Consider the following 18,915-nt stretch of genomic DNA (forward strand, 5'->3'; position numbering starts at 1 on the left):
ATATTCCTACAATTGCTTTTACAAAAAAATAAGAATATAGCCTACAAAATAATTGATTTTGCTGTGTCTCCAGTCACGGCTCGCGATTGTGAAACGACAGCTGGAAGAAAATCGTGTCCATCCAGTGATCCCTCGCTTTATCAATGTTTTAAACGCTATATCCCATCATATATCGATTAAAACGTGCATCTGTAGCGCAGTGTGTCTTTAAGCGTCCGACAGGAGGCGTGTCTCCTCCACAGAGCCGAGCATCTGAACACACACTCACACACACTTCATCAGCCTCAGCTGCTCTCAACACCCGAGGTAAGACACACTTCACCAGCACCACACACACCAGCGATGTCTAAAAGATGAGGTTTGGCTGATTCTCGATGATCTACGGCTGCATGAGCGTCTGTTTTATATAAGGTAACAACTGAACTCTTTATGTCCTTGACAAAAGAAAAAAGTGTGTGTTTGTGGAGTTATTATAGGCTACCTTGTTATTTCTAGTCGCACTCACCTTAATTGCGAAGAGGATTTTAATGAGTTGTAAGTTATACAGCATGTTGAGACCCCGGGCACGACTGCGCGATCCTAGTTTAAAATAAATACACCGCCCCTCTGTCTCTCTCTCTCTCTCTCTCTCTCTCTCTCTCTCTCTCTCTCTCTCTCTCTCTCTCTCTCTCTCTCTCTCTCTCTCACACACACACACACACACACACACATTGTTGTGAGGTTGAAGGAAGCACCAAGCCATTAAATATGCCAGGAAATGGTGTGTCTCTGCTGTTGATGAGTTTAAGCATCACGTGAATTACTTTTGTTGGATCTATCACTTATGCAGACAGACATATTATATTTGAGCAGATACACACATAAGTGAAAAAAAAAAAAAAAAATCCCAAACCAAACCAAAGTCGATGCATTGCAAACATGATGCTTAAATGAGGCGTCAGAGTGATTAGTTTGCGAATCATCAATATCTGCTGTGACATGACACGCATTTATCAATATCAAATAAATGAACATGAAGATGTTAAATCAAATCACAAGATACACCTCTTAAATTGACACGATATATACATATTCCATTACCAGTCAAACTAATTCCGCCTGTGTACAATACTTGGGCATTTCTCGGAGGAAACAAAATCGCAATAGTCCTTCCGAAACCACAGAGAGTGTGTGTTCATGCAGCTGATTCCGTAAAGAGGAGAGTGTGTGTCGCTGTCCGTGGTGCTGAAACACACCAGTGCACATCTATACGCCTATCCTGGACGCAGGAGCACTATTGAGGTCTGTTTAATTTAAGCTGAAGGGTTCGTCCTCATTACCGGCCCTTTCTTGGTTTTAAAGGCCGCAAGAGTTCAAAGAACACCATATAGCCCGCAGCTGTCTGAGAGAGACAACTTATTTATAATACTAGTCTCAAAATACACACACACACACACACACACACACACACACATATATATATATATATATATATATATATATATATATATATATATATACTGTATATATACACTCTAAAAAATGCTGGGTTGTTTTAACCCAACTTTGGGTCAAATATGGACTAACCCAGCCGTTGGGTTAATTTTTTACATTACATTTTTAACCCAACATTTTGGGTTTGTCCATATTTGACCCAAAATTGGGTTAAAACAACCCAGCAATATATATATATATATATATATATACACTCTAAAAAATGCTGGGTTGTTTTAACCCAACTTTGGGTCAAATATGGACTAACCCAGCCGTTGGGTTAAATTTTTACATTACATTTTTAACCCAACATTTCAGGTTTGTCCATATTTGACCCAAAATTGGGTTAAAACAACCCAGCATTTTTTAGAGTGTATATATATATATATATATGTGTGTGTGTGTGTGTGTGTGTGTGTGTGTGAACGATAAAAGAACTTTTGCGCGCACGCGTATGAATTTACAATATAATACAATTATACACTCTAAAAAATGCTGGGTTGTTTTAACCCAATTTTGGGTCAAATATGGACAAACCCGAAATGTTGGGTTAAAAATGTAATGTAAAAATTTAACCCAACGGCTGGGTTAGTCCATATTTGACCCAAAGTTGGGTTAAAACAACCCAGCATTTTTTAGAGTGTAGACTAAAGAACAGTAGTTTTTGTTATATGAATTAACATCAAAATAAAATTAAAGTAACCGCAGTTTAATCGCAGAAATAAAATAAAAAATATGATTCGGGAAAAAAAAGAGATACGAAAAAGCACGTGCGATGTAAGGCTCATTTATTTCTTTAATTCGGAAACTACGTGAAAGCACACAACGCTCGTGTGTGAAAAGCTCAAAGGAGAGTAGAAAGTGTGTTTGATCGCATCATCTGAGCCCCGAACCGAGCCGTGGGAGCGCGCCACGCGCGTGCTGCACGCTGGAGTGGGATCTGGTGTTGTGAGTGGTCGTGGTCAGCGTTGCGCGCGCGTTGCTCTCGGCTCGACGTCAGTGTGAGTGTGAGTGTGTGAGTGAGTGCAGCAGTGCAGTAGAAGGCATTACACGCGCTGTTCGCGCTCGTCGCTCCCCGCTTCTGCCTCGCGCGCGTCAAGCGATCCGCGAACCCGGCTCTCATCACTCCCTCCCTCCCTCACTCCCGTGTCGCTCCGCTCTTTCAGGGCACCCGTACATGGATTTGTCCCGGATTCCCCCTCTCTAACATGGACGCCCGGTCGGAAGGTTGCCCGTTTGCGCAGTGAGACGGACATGCGGAGCATCGCTGATGGAGTGTGTTCTTCAGTCTCAGTGACCATGCCGTGATCACACCGCTGACAACACAACACAAACCAGTGGGATTCTTACGCTCCGTCCAGGGGAATGACATGCAGTTCGCGAAGATGTGCTCTCCTCTGGTAACTCATCATCACAGATGGCTTGGGCTGTTGCTGCTCTTGCTGTGTGTGGGATATTCTCACGGGATGCCACATGTGTTAAGATTCGGTAAGAGCCTTTTAAAACACACCACAGCTCTCGGTGTTGTTCAAATCCTGCAAAGCGCTTGAATGTCAAATGCAAGGTGCTCGTCTTCTTAAAAGAGTTCAGAGTCGTGCATGTTTTGTTGCAGGGAACGCTACTTTTTCCAAACTGAACTTTTTGAGCCTCCATCACACATGCTGAAGTTGCCCAAGGCTGTGGCGAACGGGAACCCCCTGTTTCAGATCATATCTTATGCATAAGTTGCACGTTATATATTGTCGTTTCTGAATGTTTCATGAGGAGAATAATCTTGGCTGTGAGGCATTGCAATGACGCATTTTGTTCTGTTCTTGCCTAAGGTTATAAGCACTGCTCTATTCTATTCTCTAGTTTACTTGAAGTCACACGTTGATCAATTGACACAGTTTTGGATCGCCACCATCAAGGTTTTTAATGGTTCTAGTTCCTATTTTTAACATCACAGGAGGAAAAGTCAGACATGATTTAGTGTAGGCTTTCACTGCATAGATGTTCTCCTGCATGTTGCTATTAGCAACCACTTAACCAATGCTTTGAGGAAGGCCATTCAAGCTCAGCATCACCTCCCAGAACTGAGTCACAAGCGCTTTCTTAATAGAGTTGACGGATTAATGTTCACAACGAAAGAGTGCATGTGTCTGGGATGAGGCCTGTGTTATGTGCAGTCTCTATCAATACTATCAAATACTGTCCGATGCCCCTCTGGGATCTCCACGGCACAGCCCAGGGCTTCCTTTAATCATGTGATGTAATAAGCTCACTTTAGCCTTCAAGTCCTGTTTTCAGAAGTGCTGTCTCAAACTGGAACTAATGTAACATAATGGAGAGATTTTCCAAATTTAGTTTATCATCACTGCGCGTGGTTTGCAATTAGCAGAACGGGTGAGTTCGCCAACAAGGGAATTGTTTGAAGCCTGCAAACGAACGCTTTAATTGTTGTTTTTCCTCATGCACAAGTGTGTGTTGTCAAACTGCATTTATAAATATTGTAAATCTTCCACTTTTTAATCATCATGGTTTTCTTAAAACAAAATGCACAGATATGTTACGCTTATTATTCTTCACGCTGGCTTTGTTTCTCTATATTCTCTTGGCTGTTGAAGGGTCGTGCGGCAGATTGCATTAGGATATATTCTTGTGTAACTGCGTTCTGACATCATATCCATTTAGGGCTAAAACGGCTGGTCTGGGTGATCAGATGAAGGAGTGCGAGTGTCTTTTGCATGTGTCATCACATTCTCCTGCATTAGAAAGCATCTGTGTGTGACAACATCTGGCTCTCGGCCACCGTCCCACTGTCCTCTGTGTGTTCAGCTGCCCTTCTCACACACACACACACACTCTTCACCATGTTGATACATGTAGGCATTTAAATGTGTTGTATTTTAGCTGAACTATATCATAAGGAGAATACTGCGGTGTGCATTTTAAGGTATATAGACATTTTCTGAAATGCAATAAAAAAAGATTATCTATTTAGTATTTTAGTGTCTCATTCTCTTGATGTCCTGACTGATATTAATTTGCAAACATTGCATATTTGCCTTTCATCAGTGAACAAATGAAAAGTTACAAAATAATGTTACGTTTAGAGTAATATTTTTTTTGGGATCAATTTAAAAAAAAAAAAGAACACACATTTTTTTTTTTTTCATTTTTTTTTTTTCATTCTAATTTGTTTTTGTGCACAACATTTCAGTACTTGAAAATAAATTGTATTAACTTTATGCATATGGAAAATAACCGCTGACACATAATTTCACATAATTTCTATTTTATTTGGTAACACTTTATTTTAAAGTGTCTGTGAAATTATACATTCAAGTGTTGAAATATAATAATGAACTCTATGTACTTATGGTTGGAATAAGAATGGGTTTAGGGTTAGGGGTTATTACTATAGTAACAAGGACACTGTCAAATAAAGTGACTTCAGAATTTGTGTCCTGTTGGATTTAGAGGACTAAATACACAATGAAATAAAAAGCTTCTTTGAAAAGAAAGAGACAGAGAGCTGTACTGCCTTTGACAATGAACTCACACACACATAATCACAGCACTGTGCCACAGAGAACAACTGATCGGGTTATAACACAGCATAAACTAAATCAAAATTAAAAGCTGTCTGGTCAAAGACAATACAATACACACTGTTAATGAGCCCAGCCGGGTATCACCACACACACACACACACACACACACACACGTCTTTCTCCCTGTGTGAGGAGAGCAAGGCCAACAGGATTGAAAAAATTAATGCATTTACTACATGCAAAATATTTGATAAAATGAGTCAAAATCTGCTAAGGGGTAATTAAATGTAACAAATCGTGTAAAGATGCATCATCTTTTATTGGAAAATTAAAGAAATTTTTATTAAACTTTAAACAACCGAGAAGATCAACTATATTTTATAAAAACGACCTGTCAAGCATCAGCATCTGAGAGTCAAATCTACAAGGACTCGTCGTGTAAAATCACTTATTTAACAGTATTCACCTGGTCATGAATAGAAAACTATTGAAAATATTAAAATCAGGAATGTCAGAATCAGAATCTGTAGTAAAAGCACCAGATTAAAGGATGTTCACTAATAATTTCTTCAGCTGGACTGGTGTTTATTGTCTTTTTCTGCGGTGTGAAGTGAAGTTCCCGGATCTTCTTGATTGGAGTGAGTGAAGGACGACTTTATCTCCACACGCGTGATGTATTATGTATGTTATGGTCTCTGACACACTGCATGTTGAAGGCTGCCATTTTCTCCCTCTTCTCGAAGCGATGACGTTGGACCCAAATCCTTCTGTGTATTGTGAAAACAGATTGCAATGTAAATAATTATTTATTTCTCAGCCGGCAAGTACACAGTGAAGGGATTGATGACCGTGAGTGAGTTATGTTGATGTTTTTAGTCTTAATATCCCAACCGACAGCCAGCCTACGATTTAGACAGACGTGAGAAAATGTGTGAATGTTTGATTTTTGGGTAATAATAAAAAAATAATCAAGCGCACCGGAGATGTTCGAAATGCTTGTTGTGTAGCTCATCATACTTATTTTAAGGAACGATTATTTTGTGGCTTCAATAAATACTCAAAGACTTTGTTAGCACAAATTTGTTTACATTTTTAAAGCTCAAGCTCGTTTTCGGAAAGGAGTTATGATACACAATGACTACGTTTACATGCAGCCAATTTTCGGGTTATGGTCGGGTTAAGGTCACTATTCGGGTTTCTGAAACATTAGGAATGACCCGTTTACATGCGTGAGCAGAGCGAGTTACATGGAATTGCAATATCCCGATGTAAACGGCGACGCGCGGTTAGCGTCTAGACGTACGGACAACCTTAAGATGCAATATGAGTCATTTCCGATTCTTCTTCCTGTATCCAAAGACAACAACAGCAGCAGCACGCGGATAATGAATAGTTTGGGCAGATAGCGATTGCCTTTGTTTGAGCTTTGATGCTGGTAACGTTACTGACCTCGCTCCAAAAGTATCCTGTGTTGTGTCTCGCCATGTTTACTTCCAGTAAACATGTTTACTACGGTATATACTAAACGCGGATGTTTGTATGCGCCGAGAAACGTAGTCATTGACTACGTTTGTCAACACTAAAAATATTTAGTTTTTAGTGTAACACTAAAAATATTTAATCATTGACTACGTTTACATGTGGCCAATAACCCGTTCAGAACCGGGATATTAGCAATAACCCGGTCGCGAACGGCCATGTAAACACCGGCAAAAACCCGAATATGCTCATATCCCGGATTTTAAAAACCGGGATATTATACCTGGGGTACCCCTTTTATAACCCGAATTTTTGGTCATGTAAACTCGTATCGGCAGTGATTCGTGTTCTGCGCATGTTCTATTCGCAAGGAATCTTGGTCTTTTGAGTAGAGAAACTTCTCGGCGCATACAAAAATCTACTTGCAGTGTACTGGAAGTAAACATGCCGAGACACAACACAGGATACTTTTGGAGCGAGCTCAGTAACGTTACCAGCATCAAAGCTCAAACAAAGGCAATCGCTATCTGCCCGAACTATTCATTATCCGCGTGCTGCTGCTGTTGTTGTCTTTGGATACAGGAAGAAGAATCGGAAATGACTCATATTGCGTATTAAGGTTGTCCGTACGTCTAGATGCTAACCGCGCGTCGCCGTTTACATCGGGATATTGCAATTCAATGTATACAGGAGAAACTCTCTCTGCTCACGCATGTAAACGGGCTATTCCTAATGTTTCAGAAACCCGAATAGTGACCTTAACCCGACCATAACCCGAAAATTGGCTGCATGTAAACATAGTCATCGTCTTTTATAACAAAAATCTCTTATTTAAACCCATAAAAAATAGATAGTATTGCAAACAGTGTTGGGTAAGTTACTCTAAAAAAGTAATTAATTACTAGTTACTAATGACCTCTTCAACAGTGTAATTAGATTACTGTACTAATTACTCTCTCTAAAAGTATTTAATTACTTTTAATTACTAATTACTTTCAAAATCCCTTATCAATCTCAACCAGCTGAATAATACAAGGATAGACATGAATCTGTTTTAATTCTTTCAAATAAATACTATAAAATTGCACGAATTATCCTTAAACTGATCAAGGTGGAGAAGGTTACATTATAAAAACATACTTTTTAGCATCAGACGATACATTTTGATGTTAAACCCACTATTGTTTTATGTCTGATCTCATGACATTTCACACTTTTTTCATACATATTTTACAATAATTCATACGAATTTGTACGAGTGCGGTCGTACGATTTAGACACCTCATACGAATCGCTGTGAGATCGGATTGATCTATACACCTCAATTACATCAGAAGTAACTGTAATTAAATTACAGATAAATTAAGAGTAATCCCTTACTTTACATTTTCAAGGGAAAAGTAATTCAATTACAGTAACTAATTACTTAGTAATTAGTTACACCCAACACTGATTGCAAATAATAGTGAAAAATCACTTTGTAAAACCATTATTACCTGCATATTCAGTTGAACCCCATGATCAAAACAATTATTTACCAGAAGTCATTAGTGCTTATGTCATTTACAGGTAGTTCCACTTGTAGCACTAAAAATATTTAGTACTGTAGCTACATTTTCGCAGGACTCGTGCAGAAAAAGATGTGTTAGAAGTAGCCTAAATCTTACAGATCTTACAGCGAGTGTGTGTGCTGGACACACGTGACCTTGAGGGACAAAGCAGAGCATATCACAGCTATCTATATTTGTTCATATGCTGAGCACAGAGCTTAAAGTTCATATCTCATGTTTCAAGGTCTTTCCTAAAGAGACGCGGTGTGTTGTTATATCACGTTGACCCAGTGCAGACCTTTGAAAGTGTCTTGTTTGCAAACGGTTTCTTACAGACTCTGGATCAGCCGTTAAAGGGAAAGAATTGTGAATGGGACATGATTGATGAGTAAGAGCAGGTCATTCCCACATTATCAGCTTGTTTGGTTATCAGAGGACTTGTTGCTCGCACTACAACAATGTAGTCCACACTGAAATGACTTTACTGAGGGGTTTCCGTCTTTATTGAACAATGGTGGCATCAGTGAGTCATTATTTTCGTGTTGATCACTCTATAAGGCGCTATACAAATGAAGGTGACTTGACTACCAGGAGTTTGGAGTTGCTCCAGTAATAACAAATAATGAGTGTTATGGTTTCTGTCCAACAGCCCACATTATTATTCCAGCAAACATCGACACGGCACACTGGTGCTAGTCCAGTTCAGATATCCGTGTGATGTTTTAACCATGTTTAACCTCCCACACAACTAGTTGGCAGCATAAACTTGTCAATGCGTGTTTTGGATGCTACCATTGGACCTTTAAAGCTTTCCTCTGCCTCACTTCTGTCTCGTGCACCGTTTGGAAATCCTCTGAATTCCTCTGTCATGATGATAACAGTATTTACCAAGCTAGGCTTATTTGAGAAATGTGCCTTTTTGCAAAAATGTAGCAAATTACCCTGCAGTTTGCAGCTAAAATGACACTAGTGGCAGAAGCAAGCTAAAACGCCACAGTTTATTGAGCAAATGTGTGTTCTTTTAAATGTCACGTTTGCTTTTGTTCCTGATATTGGTTAGGTTTAGGGTTTCGTTTAGGGGGTACGTTATTCTCAAACGCTATCAAGCATTATTCATTTTTAGTGCTAGGGTGAACTCAAAAACCAACACATTCTCATCCCAAGACGTCATCTAACTGACGCTTTTGACCATACGTCAACATCCGACGTTTTAGGTCTGGGGTAGGGTTAGGGTTAGATAGTAGGGCTGGGTATTGACACAAATTTCACAATTCGATTCGATTTTTATTCACAAGCTTGCAATTCCATTCGATTTCGATTTGATTCAATATTGATTATTTTTGATATCAGCTACAATAAATGGCAAATTTTCTCAAGGAAATCAAATGCTGTAAACTATGGGAGTCTATAGGCTTCATTAGCCTAATATGAAGGTAATAATGAACTGTTTTGTAGCTATGCAAACACTTAAATTACACTTTTATTTATTTTTATAATAAGAAGATTATATGAAATATAAACATTTAAATGGTGGCTGTCATAAAAACTTGCCAGATTTATTCAAATACGCATTAAATATTGAAGAACATTAAGATTATAATGCATATTCAGCAAAATGCTCCTGTCTAGAGTTATTTTTTCTAGCTGACTAACGAGTTTATGTAGTTTTCTGAGGTAAATATGACGATGACATTGATTGCAAGCTGTTTAACTGACGTCTTTCCACGGTTGAAACGCAGATTGAGCGAATCAATGTGACATGATCCGGATTTGGATAAGTTGTACTCTATCTTTAACACACTTTCAGATGCTCATTCATGTTTATTTGGCGCTGTGACTGGTATTATTAAGCCGGAAGAGAGATCAGCGCTGCTGCTTCTCCAGAGCGATCTCACGCCACAGCGACAAAACACTATTTATGTTTTTGAATTTCTAAAGAAAATGGACGTAATTTGAAAATTGAGACTTTGTTTCATATCAATAGTAACAAAGGACAAAGATTATTGCGATTTTTTGGATGTGCGCAGCCGCGATACAATGTCCCATTCATTCAAATGAAACAGGATGACTAATCGATTCTTGAGATTTAATAATCGATATCGGTTCGTAAAAATGAGAATCGATTAATATCGAGAAATCTATATTTATTACCCAGCCCTATTAGATAGCGTCATCTAACTGACGTTAAAGGGTACCCTAAAGCGTCGGATGTTGATGTATGGTATCAAAAGTTAGATGACGTCTTGGGATGAGAATGGGCTCCAAAACCAAAGGAGAGATGGATCCAAATGCAGTGAGTTTAATAATAGAATAAACAACGACAAATCCAACACAGAGAAACAGGGACCACAATGAGCTCAGCAAACATTACATCCATGTAAGACAAGACTCGACAAGAACACTGCGGCTTAAATACACAAGGGGAAATGAGGAAACAAGACACACCTGGGAACAATCAAAGAACTAATCAACAAGAAAACCTACAAAGCGCATGTATCAGACTGTGAGTCACGTTCCCCTGTTTTTAGAGCCATTCTCCTGACATTTCACTTTAAAAACGTTACTGTGTAGAAATGTCACCACAGACATGTTTTACCAATGATCCTGGATTGGCATTTCTTCCCCTGATATGAAGCTCACCGCTCACTAGGGTTGGGTATCGAGAATCGAGTATCGATTGGAACCGAGACTAACTTTTCGTTTTTCCCGGAATCGTTCAAAAGGTAAAATTTCGATTCCTAGTTTCGATATTCACAGTCCGCCGAGCGGAAGAAGAAACCGCTGAACAACACCAACGAAGAAGCGTCTACCGGAAGTGTTGGCATAACCACGCGAGTCGAACATGAGTAGCTTACGTCGGCGATCCAAAGTGTGGCTTCACTTTTCTAAAAATAACGAAATCTCGGCAAAATGCAAATTTTGTGACAAAAGGAGTATTTTTACAGAAGGATTATTTCCTTCAGAAAGGCCGTTGGTTAGCAAGGTTACCTAAACTTTTTTGACCCTGCCTCTTAAAAGAATCGGAATCGAGAATCGTTAGGAACCGGAATCGAAACAAGCAATTGGAATCGGAATCAGAATCGTTCAAATTCAAACGATACCCAACCCTACCACTCACAACCACTAAAGTCTAGTTAACCCCTTCCCATTGAGTCCTTATTCTCTTTCTATTCACCCACAGATGCGGCCCACACCTGGCACATGTTGAATCCAAAATGTACCAGACACTATCTGGGACTTTTCTCGTCCTTGGGCAGAGCTTATGTAACTCTGTTTACTTCCGGTGTTTGTACTGTAGATCTTGTCCATGGTGTTGCCTCTTGTTTCCACAAGTGTTTTCTCTCCTCTAGACCTACTGCACAAAAACGTCCTGTACAACATGGACTGATTTTAATTGCTACCATCAACCCATGCAAATCTATTTAAGTCAAGTTATTGAAGCAAACCTCTGCTCTGATCTCTCTCTGCATCAGTGATCAGAGGAAAAACCTTCTCCCATTTAAAATATGCTCAACAAGCTCTGATTTCATAGTTGTCATTTATTATTCTCCCAGAGTAAAGCTAGGCAAGCGATGCTGGAGGGATTTCCACACATTTCATTTTTATTTCTGAGGACGAACAACCCAGACAGCAAACTGACATTGAATCAACGTGGAAACGACGTCTCTCATGACATTGAAACAACGTTGATTTTGCTCATCGAATTAACGTTGAACCAACGTCAGACGCGGCATTCTTCAAAGCTAAATGAAATCGAAAATGGGTTTGCTTTCATAACGTTGAAACAACGCGTTGATTTCAAGTTGATTTTCCGTTAGTTTTGAAAGAATGACGCGTCTGACGTTGGTTCAACGTTAATTCGATGAGCAAAACAATGTCAGATCAACGTTGTTTCGATGTCATATTTCCACGTTGATTCAATGTCAGTTTGCTATCTGGGAAAGCAGATTGTTGATTATACTTATTCTGTAACCACCGAATGCAGCTGCCTTTTAAGATGTATACGCTGTTCCTGCACATATATGTCTATTTTGTATTAGAATTCCAGTGTACACCAAACTACCATCATTAAAACTTCCAACAGCTCCTGCAACCATTCATTCTGCACAAGAACACAGCTGTTTGCACAATCCCACCAAACAAAATGCCAACCAGAGGTGTGTTTCTCGAAAGCATCGTTAGCCAACTATGTTCGCAAGTTCCGTCGTTATCAGCAATTCAACAAGTCGGTGTTTCCCGAAACCATTGTTCCAACGATCATTCGCAAACAGCATCGCAGAGTTGTGTGTTTGGAGCGACGGCAGTTAGAAGTTAGATTGCATGACATGTGGACTCAATAAATCCTGATTTTGAGCAAAATAAGCAAGCTGACAACATTAAAACAACATGTGCTGGCTCTTCCAAGCTTTATAATGGGAGTGAGTAACTGAGTTTTTGAATCCCCCACAAAAGCGCATCCATCCATTATAAAAATAATCCATGTATACTGTATATCATATTGGAACTCGACTAATAGGGCTGGGTAACAAATATCGATTTCTCGATATTAGTCGATTCTCATTTTTACGAACCGATATCGATTCTTAAATCTCAAGAATCGATTAGTCATCCTGTTTCATTTGAATGAATGGATCATTGTATCGCGGCTGCGCGCATCCAAAAAAATCGCAATAATCTTTGTCCTTTGTTACTATTAATATGAAACAGTCTCAATTTTCAAATTACTGTACGTCCATTTTCTTTATAAATTCAAAAACATAAATAGTGTTTTGGCGCTGTGGCGTGAGATCGCTCTGGAGAAGCAGCAGCGCTGATCTTAATAATACCAGTCACAGCGCCAAATAAACATGAATGAGCATCTGAAAGTGTGTTAAAGATAGAGTACAACTTATCGAAATCCGGATCATGTCACATTGATTCACAATCAGCGTTTCAACCGTGGAAAGACGTCAGTTTGTAATCAATGTCATGTATCGTCATATTTACCTCAGAAAACCCACATCAACTCGTTAGTCAGCTAGAAAAAAATAACTCTAGAGAGGAGCATTTTGCTAAATATGCATTATAATCTTAATGTTCTTCAATATTTAATGCATATTTGAATAAATCTGGCAAGTTTTTATGACAGCCACCATTTAAATGTTTATATTTCATATAATCTTCTTATTATAAAAATAAATAAAAGTGTAATTTAAGTGTTTGTAGAGCTACAAAACAGTTCATTATTACCTTCATATTAGGCTAATGAAGCCTATAGGCTACAACTAGACTCCCATAGTTTACAGCATTAGTTCAGAGATTTGATTTCCTTGAGAAAATTTGCCATTTATTGTAACTGATATCAGAAATAATCAATATTGAATCAAATCGACTCGGAATCGAAATAGAATCGAATTGTGAAATTTGTGTCAATACCCAGCCCTATCGACTAATGTATAGCGGTTACTGGAAGCCTGTGATTATAGTTTATAAAGTTATAAATATGGATATTTTTCATACAAAAAGCATAGGCCTTTCTGAACTGCTGGAGCCGTATGGATTATTTTTATGATGGATGGATGCACTTTTTTTGGTCTATCTCAGGTACCATTCTCTCCCATTATAAAGCTGGGAGGAGCCAGGATATTTTTATATATAACTCTGATTGTGTTTGGCTGAAAAAAAGAAAGTCATAATCACCTTGGATGGTTTGAGGGGGAGTAAATTATGGGGTACTTTTAATTTTTGTGTGAATTAGCCCTTTAAGTCTGGTCTTGAGTTCTACGAGACTATGAGGCATGCTTTATGGATACCATGTATAACCTATTCCCAAATGACTTTGGTTGAAATATTGTTTGCAAAAACAACAATGCTAACTGACTAGCTATATGCATGTAAAAACGCATCTTAATACGTTATATTAGGAGCATTATGAGAAAGCTTAGTTTCCCCAGATTTTCTCCTAGAATTTGTTCAGTTAGAGTAAATCACACACATTATCTTCGATCAGATTAGTTTTATTTGGAACAGTGTGTGCATGGATGGACCTGAGGATTGAGATGTGCCACAGGGATATGAAACTGGAGCGGCTGCAATTTGCGGCGAGTGTCTCATGGCAGAGAATCACTGCAGGTGTGGAGCCGGCCAATGAGACGGCAGGAGAACCAGTCGTATAAATAGAGCTGCGCCATTGGATGATGGGAGCCTGGAAGTGCAGAAGGTGTGTGAATATGATGGATATTAAAGCTCTTTTAATGGACGGTTCTGGTGGAGGATTGAGGACTGAAAGAGTTAATGCAGATTTACTGATGCACAGAAGTGTTTGGTTCTTGTAAATCATGTTGGTTTGTCAATGGCGAATGCAAACATACTTTTAAAATGAGTACTTTTGAGACACTTAATTCCATGTTATTTAGCATTTAATCGTATTTAAGTTTAAATATGAATTAAATGCAATTAATTGGGCTTAAAGTAAGACTTGTAATATGTAATTTCATAATTGCTTCTATTGTCTTATGGGTAAAATACTGCAGATATCCCCACAAGCATTTATGGCAAACTAAAATATGCTCTAAAATAATTTCTACTCAAAAAAAATGGTTTGGAAAGGATTTTCGTTCAGAAACTGCTAGTCAATTTCACAGGTAATTATAAAGAATCGACAAGCAGCAAATTGAATTAAACAGTACATTTAAAGTAGAAAGACTGAAATAGTATTTATTTACATATGTAAATCAATTTTTAAGTGTATTGTAAATATATTTGTAATTACACATTCATAATGATGTACATTTAAATGATTCTAACTTGTATACTAAATGTAATATTGCATAACATACTACAATACTTTAGTACAATACTTTAATATTTTAGTCAACACATCGAAATAAGTGTACTTTTTGAAAGCACAACAAAGGTTTTTAAAGCATAATGATTTAAAGATTTGAAGTTCATTACACTTACATTTTACATTTAATCTAGCAGACACTTTTATCCAAAAGCAGTTAAACAACAGGACAACGGCATGTACTGTAAGTGCTGTGACCCTTCCTTGTTATGTAATTAAAAAATGTAAAGCTATAGAGTAGAAGAGAAGAGAAATGAATTGTACTGAGTGAGCACTTGTCTTTTTGGGCAACACTTGATTTATTAATACTAACACTTGTACTAACGGATCAAGTGTTGCCGAAAAAGACAAGCGCACATTCAGTACAATTGGATAATTAATTAATACATCTGTGTTAAATTCAAAGAATCATGCATTCAATGTTAAATGAGAAGCAGAAAGAGTTAGTGGAGGAACGCAGCGAGTGCTCGGCCGGCTGCTCCTCGGCGGGAGTCGTGCTGGAATTGCTTTTAGAAGCAGAGTTGCAGGCGATGAAGCAAATGGTAATTCCATTTCAGTTCACAAGATTCGTTCTCGGCTCGGCTGAGCTGAAGATCTCTATCGGTGGCTAAAATGTTCTGCTCCTGGGTTATGAAGATGCTCACGCCGCATATGTATGAGTGTGAAGCTCAAGGTTTTGTGCATATACAGTATGATTTCAACCAACAATGCTGAACAATAGTGTTGGAGAAATTGATCTTTCCCAATTAAAGTGGACACCATTGCTGGCACTGCAGAGTGGACTTGCCTTATAAAGAGACTTTGATATGATATGATATCAGCGTGTTGCTACACTCTAAAAAATGCTGGGTTGTTTTAACCCAATTTTGGGTCAAATATGGACAAACCCGAAATGTTGGGTTAAAAATGTAATGTAAAAATTTAACCCAACGGCTGGGTTAGTCCATATTTGACCCAAAGTTGGGTTAAAACAACCCAGCATTTTTTAGAGTGTAAGCAAATGCAGTTGAAGTTGGAAATGTACATTTGTTCAAGCACACACCAGAAACACAAAGACAGGACAGAGCATCACAAGCCCCCAGGGTGAATCTACAGGATGACTGGGATCGGTGAGATTACATCATTGCAATCCCATTTTTGCAGTGTTTCCGTAATGAATACAAAACTTGATGTGCATCTTAATGAATGTTCTGTGTATAAGGAGGGTCAGAAGCACAGGGTTCCAGAATTCAATCTTGCGTCAATAATTCATCTTGATAAATTTGAATAATCTCACTGTAGGGTATGTACACTCAAGCCCGTGTTCACTACAGAAACGTGATTTAAATCTGCTCCAGAAATCAATATGGATGCAAAGCCAAAGGGCTGGATATCGGAAAGCCGTTCTTTCTCTCTGACTAGGTTGGGTAGTCTTGGGAATTTCTGCTGATATGCTATAAATCCAATCTGAAATGTCATATTAAATGTGGGATCGGCGTTGAGAATGTTAGCAGTTCTCTGGAGGCATGAGGTGCATGTCTGTGTGTTTTTGAAGCTTCTTGAAGTCTTTCGAACTGAGAATCATTATGTTTGGATTAATGAATATTTTTGGTTATTGATACCAAGCTTGTGTACACCTTGTCTTAGAAGAAAGTTTATATATAGAGCTTTTAAGGGATCTGTCAGATGCTTCATATATATATTTATTAGTTTCCATCATGGATTTAGTTTTAAATATTTAATTTATGGATTAAGCAGCTCATAAATATATTTTATCACTTGAAATAAAATAAAATAACCCCTTAAACATGAAAGTATCATGCATTTACACTTACCTTAAGGATTATTAGGAACACCTGTTCAATTTCTCATTAATGCAATTATATAATCAACCAATCACATGGCAGTGTCTTCAACACATTTAGGGGTGTGGTCCTGGTCAAGACAATCTCCTGAACTCCAAACTGAATGTCAGAATGGGAAAGAAAGGGGATTTGAGCAATTTTGAGCGTGGCATGGTTGTTGGTGTCTGAGTATTTCACAATCTGCTCAGTTACTGGGATTTTCACACACAACCATTTCTAGGGTTTACAAAGAATGCTGTGAGAAGGGAAAAACATCCAGTATGCGGCAGTCCTGTGGACCAAAATGCCTTGTTGATGCGAGAGGTCAGAGGAGAATGGGCCGACTGATTCAAGCTGATAGAAGAGCAACTTTGACTGAAATAACCACTCGTTACAACCGAGGTATGCAGACAACACACACAACCTTGAGGCGGATGGGCTACAACAGCAGAAGACCCCACCGGGTACCACTCATCTCCACTACAAATAGGAAAAAGAGGCCACAATTTGCAAGAGCTCACCAAAAATGAACAGTTGAAGACTGGAAAAATGTTGCCTGGTCTGATGAGTCTCGATTTCAGATGGTAGAGTCAGAATTTGGCGTAAACAGAATGAGAACATGGATCCATCATGCCTTGTTCCCACTGTTGGGCTGCTGGTGGTGGTGGTGTAATGGTGTGGGGGATGTTTTCTTGGCACACTTTAGGCCCCTTAGTGCCAATTGGGCATCTTTAAATGCCACGGCCTACCTGAGCATTGTTTCTGACCATGTCCATCCCTTTATGGCCACCATGTCCCCATCCTCTGATGGCTACTTCCAGCAGGATAATGCACCATGTCACAAAGCTGGAATCAACTGCATTATTAACTGATTTAGACTGCCATCAGTGGCTTAAGTCCTTGTTACTAGCCCAAAAATGACATTTGTAATTAGCAATCGAGGCGTGGGTAATCGAGATGTGTAAGAAATTAGTGCAACACACAATAGTGTTTTGAGGACAAAAACCAGACAAGTCTTGAGATACATCATCTGAACAATGTTTTATGATTTGGTAACTAGTATAAGTGGAATAATTGATTCCTTATTTAATTGACTGCTGTTGCATGATCTCATGATGGCATACAGACACTTTACTTTAGTGTTAAGTGGTGTACATACTTTAGATCTATCTGTTCTTGAAACTAGCAGTACAGTTTGATATCTGGTGTGTTTCCTTGTGGTTTGATACTATGTAGTAACTATGTAGTCAAATACCTCCTCCTCCTTCAGTTTCCAGGTCAGTGCAAATGAGGTCTGGATCTGAAAGCGGTTCACAGATCCTCAGCTGAACACCAGTATCATTTCAGTGCAGAGAAAATCGTTAATCCTTTCTTTGTTTTCATCATTCCCTCCCTCACACTTCCTCACCAGTTATCAATTGATACTGCAAAATCAATAACACGTCCAGTACCCTGCAGCCCAAACCAGTGGACGGGGGCGAATCAGGGTGCTTATTAAACACCAACTATGCTGGACAAGGCCCATCCCAGCTGACATTTCCCATCGAGAAACCACAACAAAGGGAGGGATGAAGTCACAGATGGAGAGGCTAAAGGAGACACAGCTTAGATTTTTTGATGTTTTGGCCTTGTGGAAAACGTAGATCTGACGTAAGCCGTCGGCCTTAGCGCTCCGACTCTCGGTTCACGCTCCGCCGAGAGGAAATTTCACTTGCCGAATGTCGATAGGTCAAGTGTACTGTAAGCAATTCCATGAGAGAATCCAGACCATTTCCATCAAACAGGCTTTCGTTTACTAAGGTCATGAGTGTGTGTTCATGAGAGGTTTGCTGTTGTACCTGGTAGGAGTTTGTGTGGATATGGGACATTTTATTTAGATATACCGCTGTAAGTGAAATAGTTCAAACTCTAACCCTAACATGAATTAGGCTACTCATTCTCAATGTCATTGCTTATTTTTACACAAAAGTAGAAATGTTCACACTCCTCATTTCCATGCAACCAAAATAAATGGTGATCTGCAACGTCAAGCTTTAGAAAAGGCCAAAAATATGGGCATAAGAAGCACCATACAGACCCTGAGCGCTCTTTTCCATGATTATTTTTCTAGATTTATGTGATTAACCTCAGACTATCTATTTTACAAACAACTGGAGATTGCTTTCGCTCTACCTAGTAGCTCCAATCTGATTTTGAAAACCTGGAAACAAAAACAGAGTTGGGTTTTA

The 18,915-nt window shown here is 38.8% G+C and overlaps 1 protein-coding gene across 2 annotated transcripts in view; it reads left to right on the forward strand.

Moving 5' to 3' along the window:
- The first annotated feature begins 249 nt into the window (after window positions 1-249).
- Window positions 250-18,915, forward strand: part of grik2 (glutamate receptor, ionotropic, kainate 2) — a 227,643-nt gene continuing 208,977 nt past the window's right edge. The window contains exons 1-2 of one of the 2 annotated variants that reach the window (XM_039651240.2): window positions 250-306; window positions 2,640-2,961. In XM_039651240.2, coding sequence (XP_039507174.1) covers window positions 2,844-2,961 — 118 coding nt within the window. In that variant the 5' untranslated portion in view covers window positions 250-306; window positions 2,640-2,843. The other variant, XM_039651241.2, reaches the window with a different exon arrangement.

The sequence above is a fragment of the Pimephales promelas genome, chromosome 12, assembly GCF_988280905.1.
Source record: "Pimephales promelas chromosome 12, fPimPro1.hap1.1, whole genome shotgun sequence".
In the NCBI taxonomy this organism is placed as follows: domain Eukaryota; kingdom Metazoa; phylum Chordata; class Actinopteri; order Cypriniformes; family Leuciscidae; genus Pimephales; species Pimephales promelas.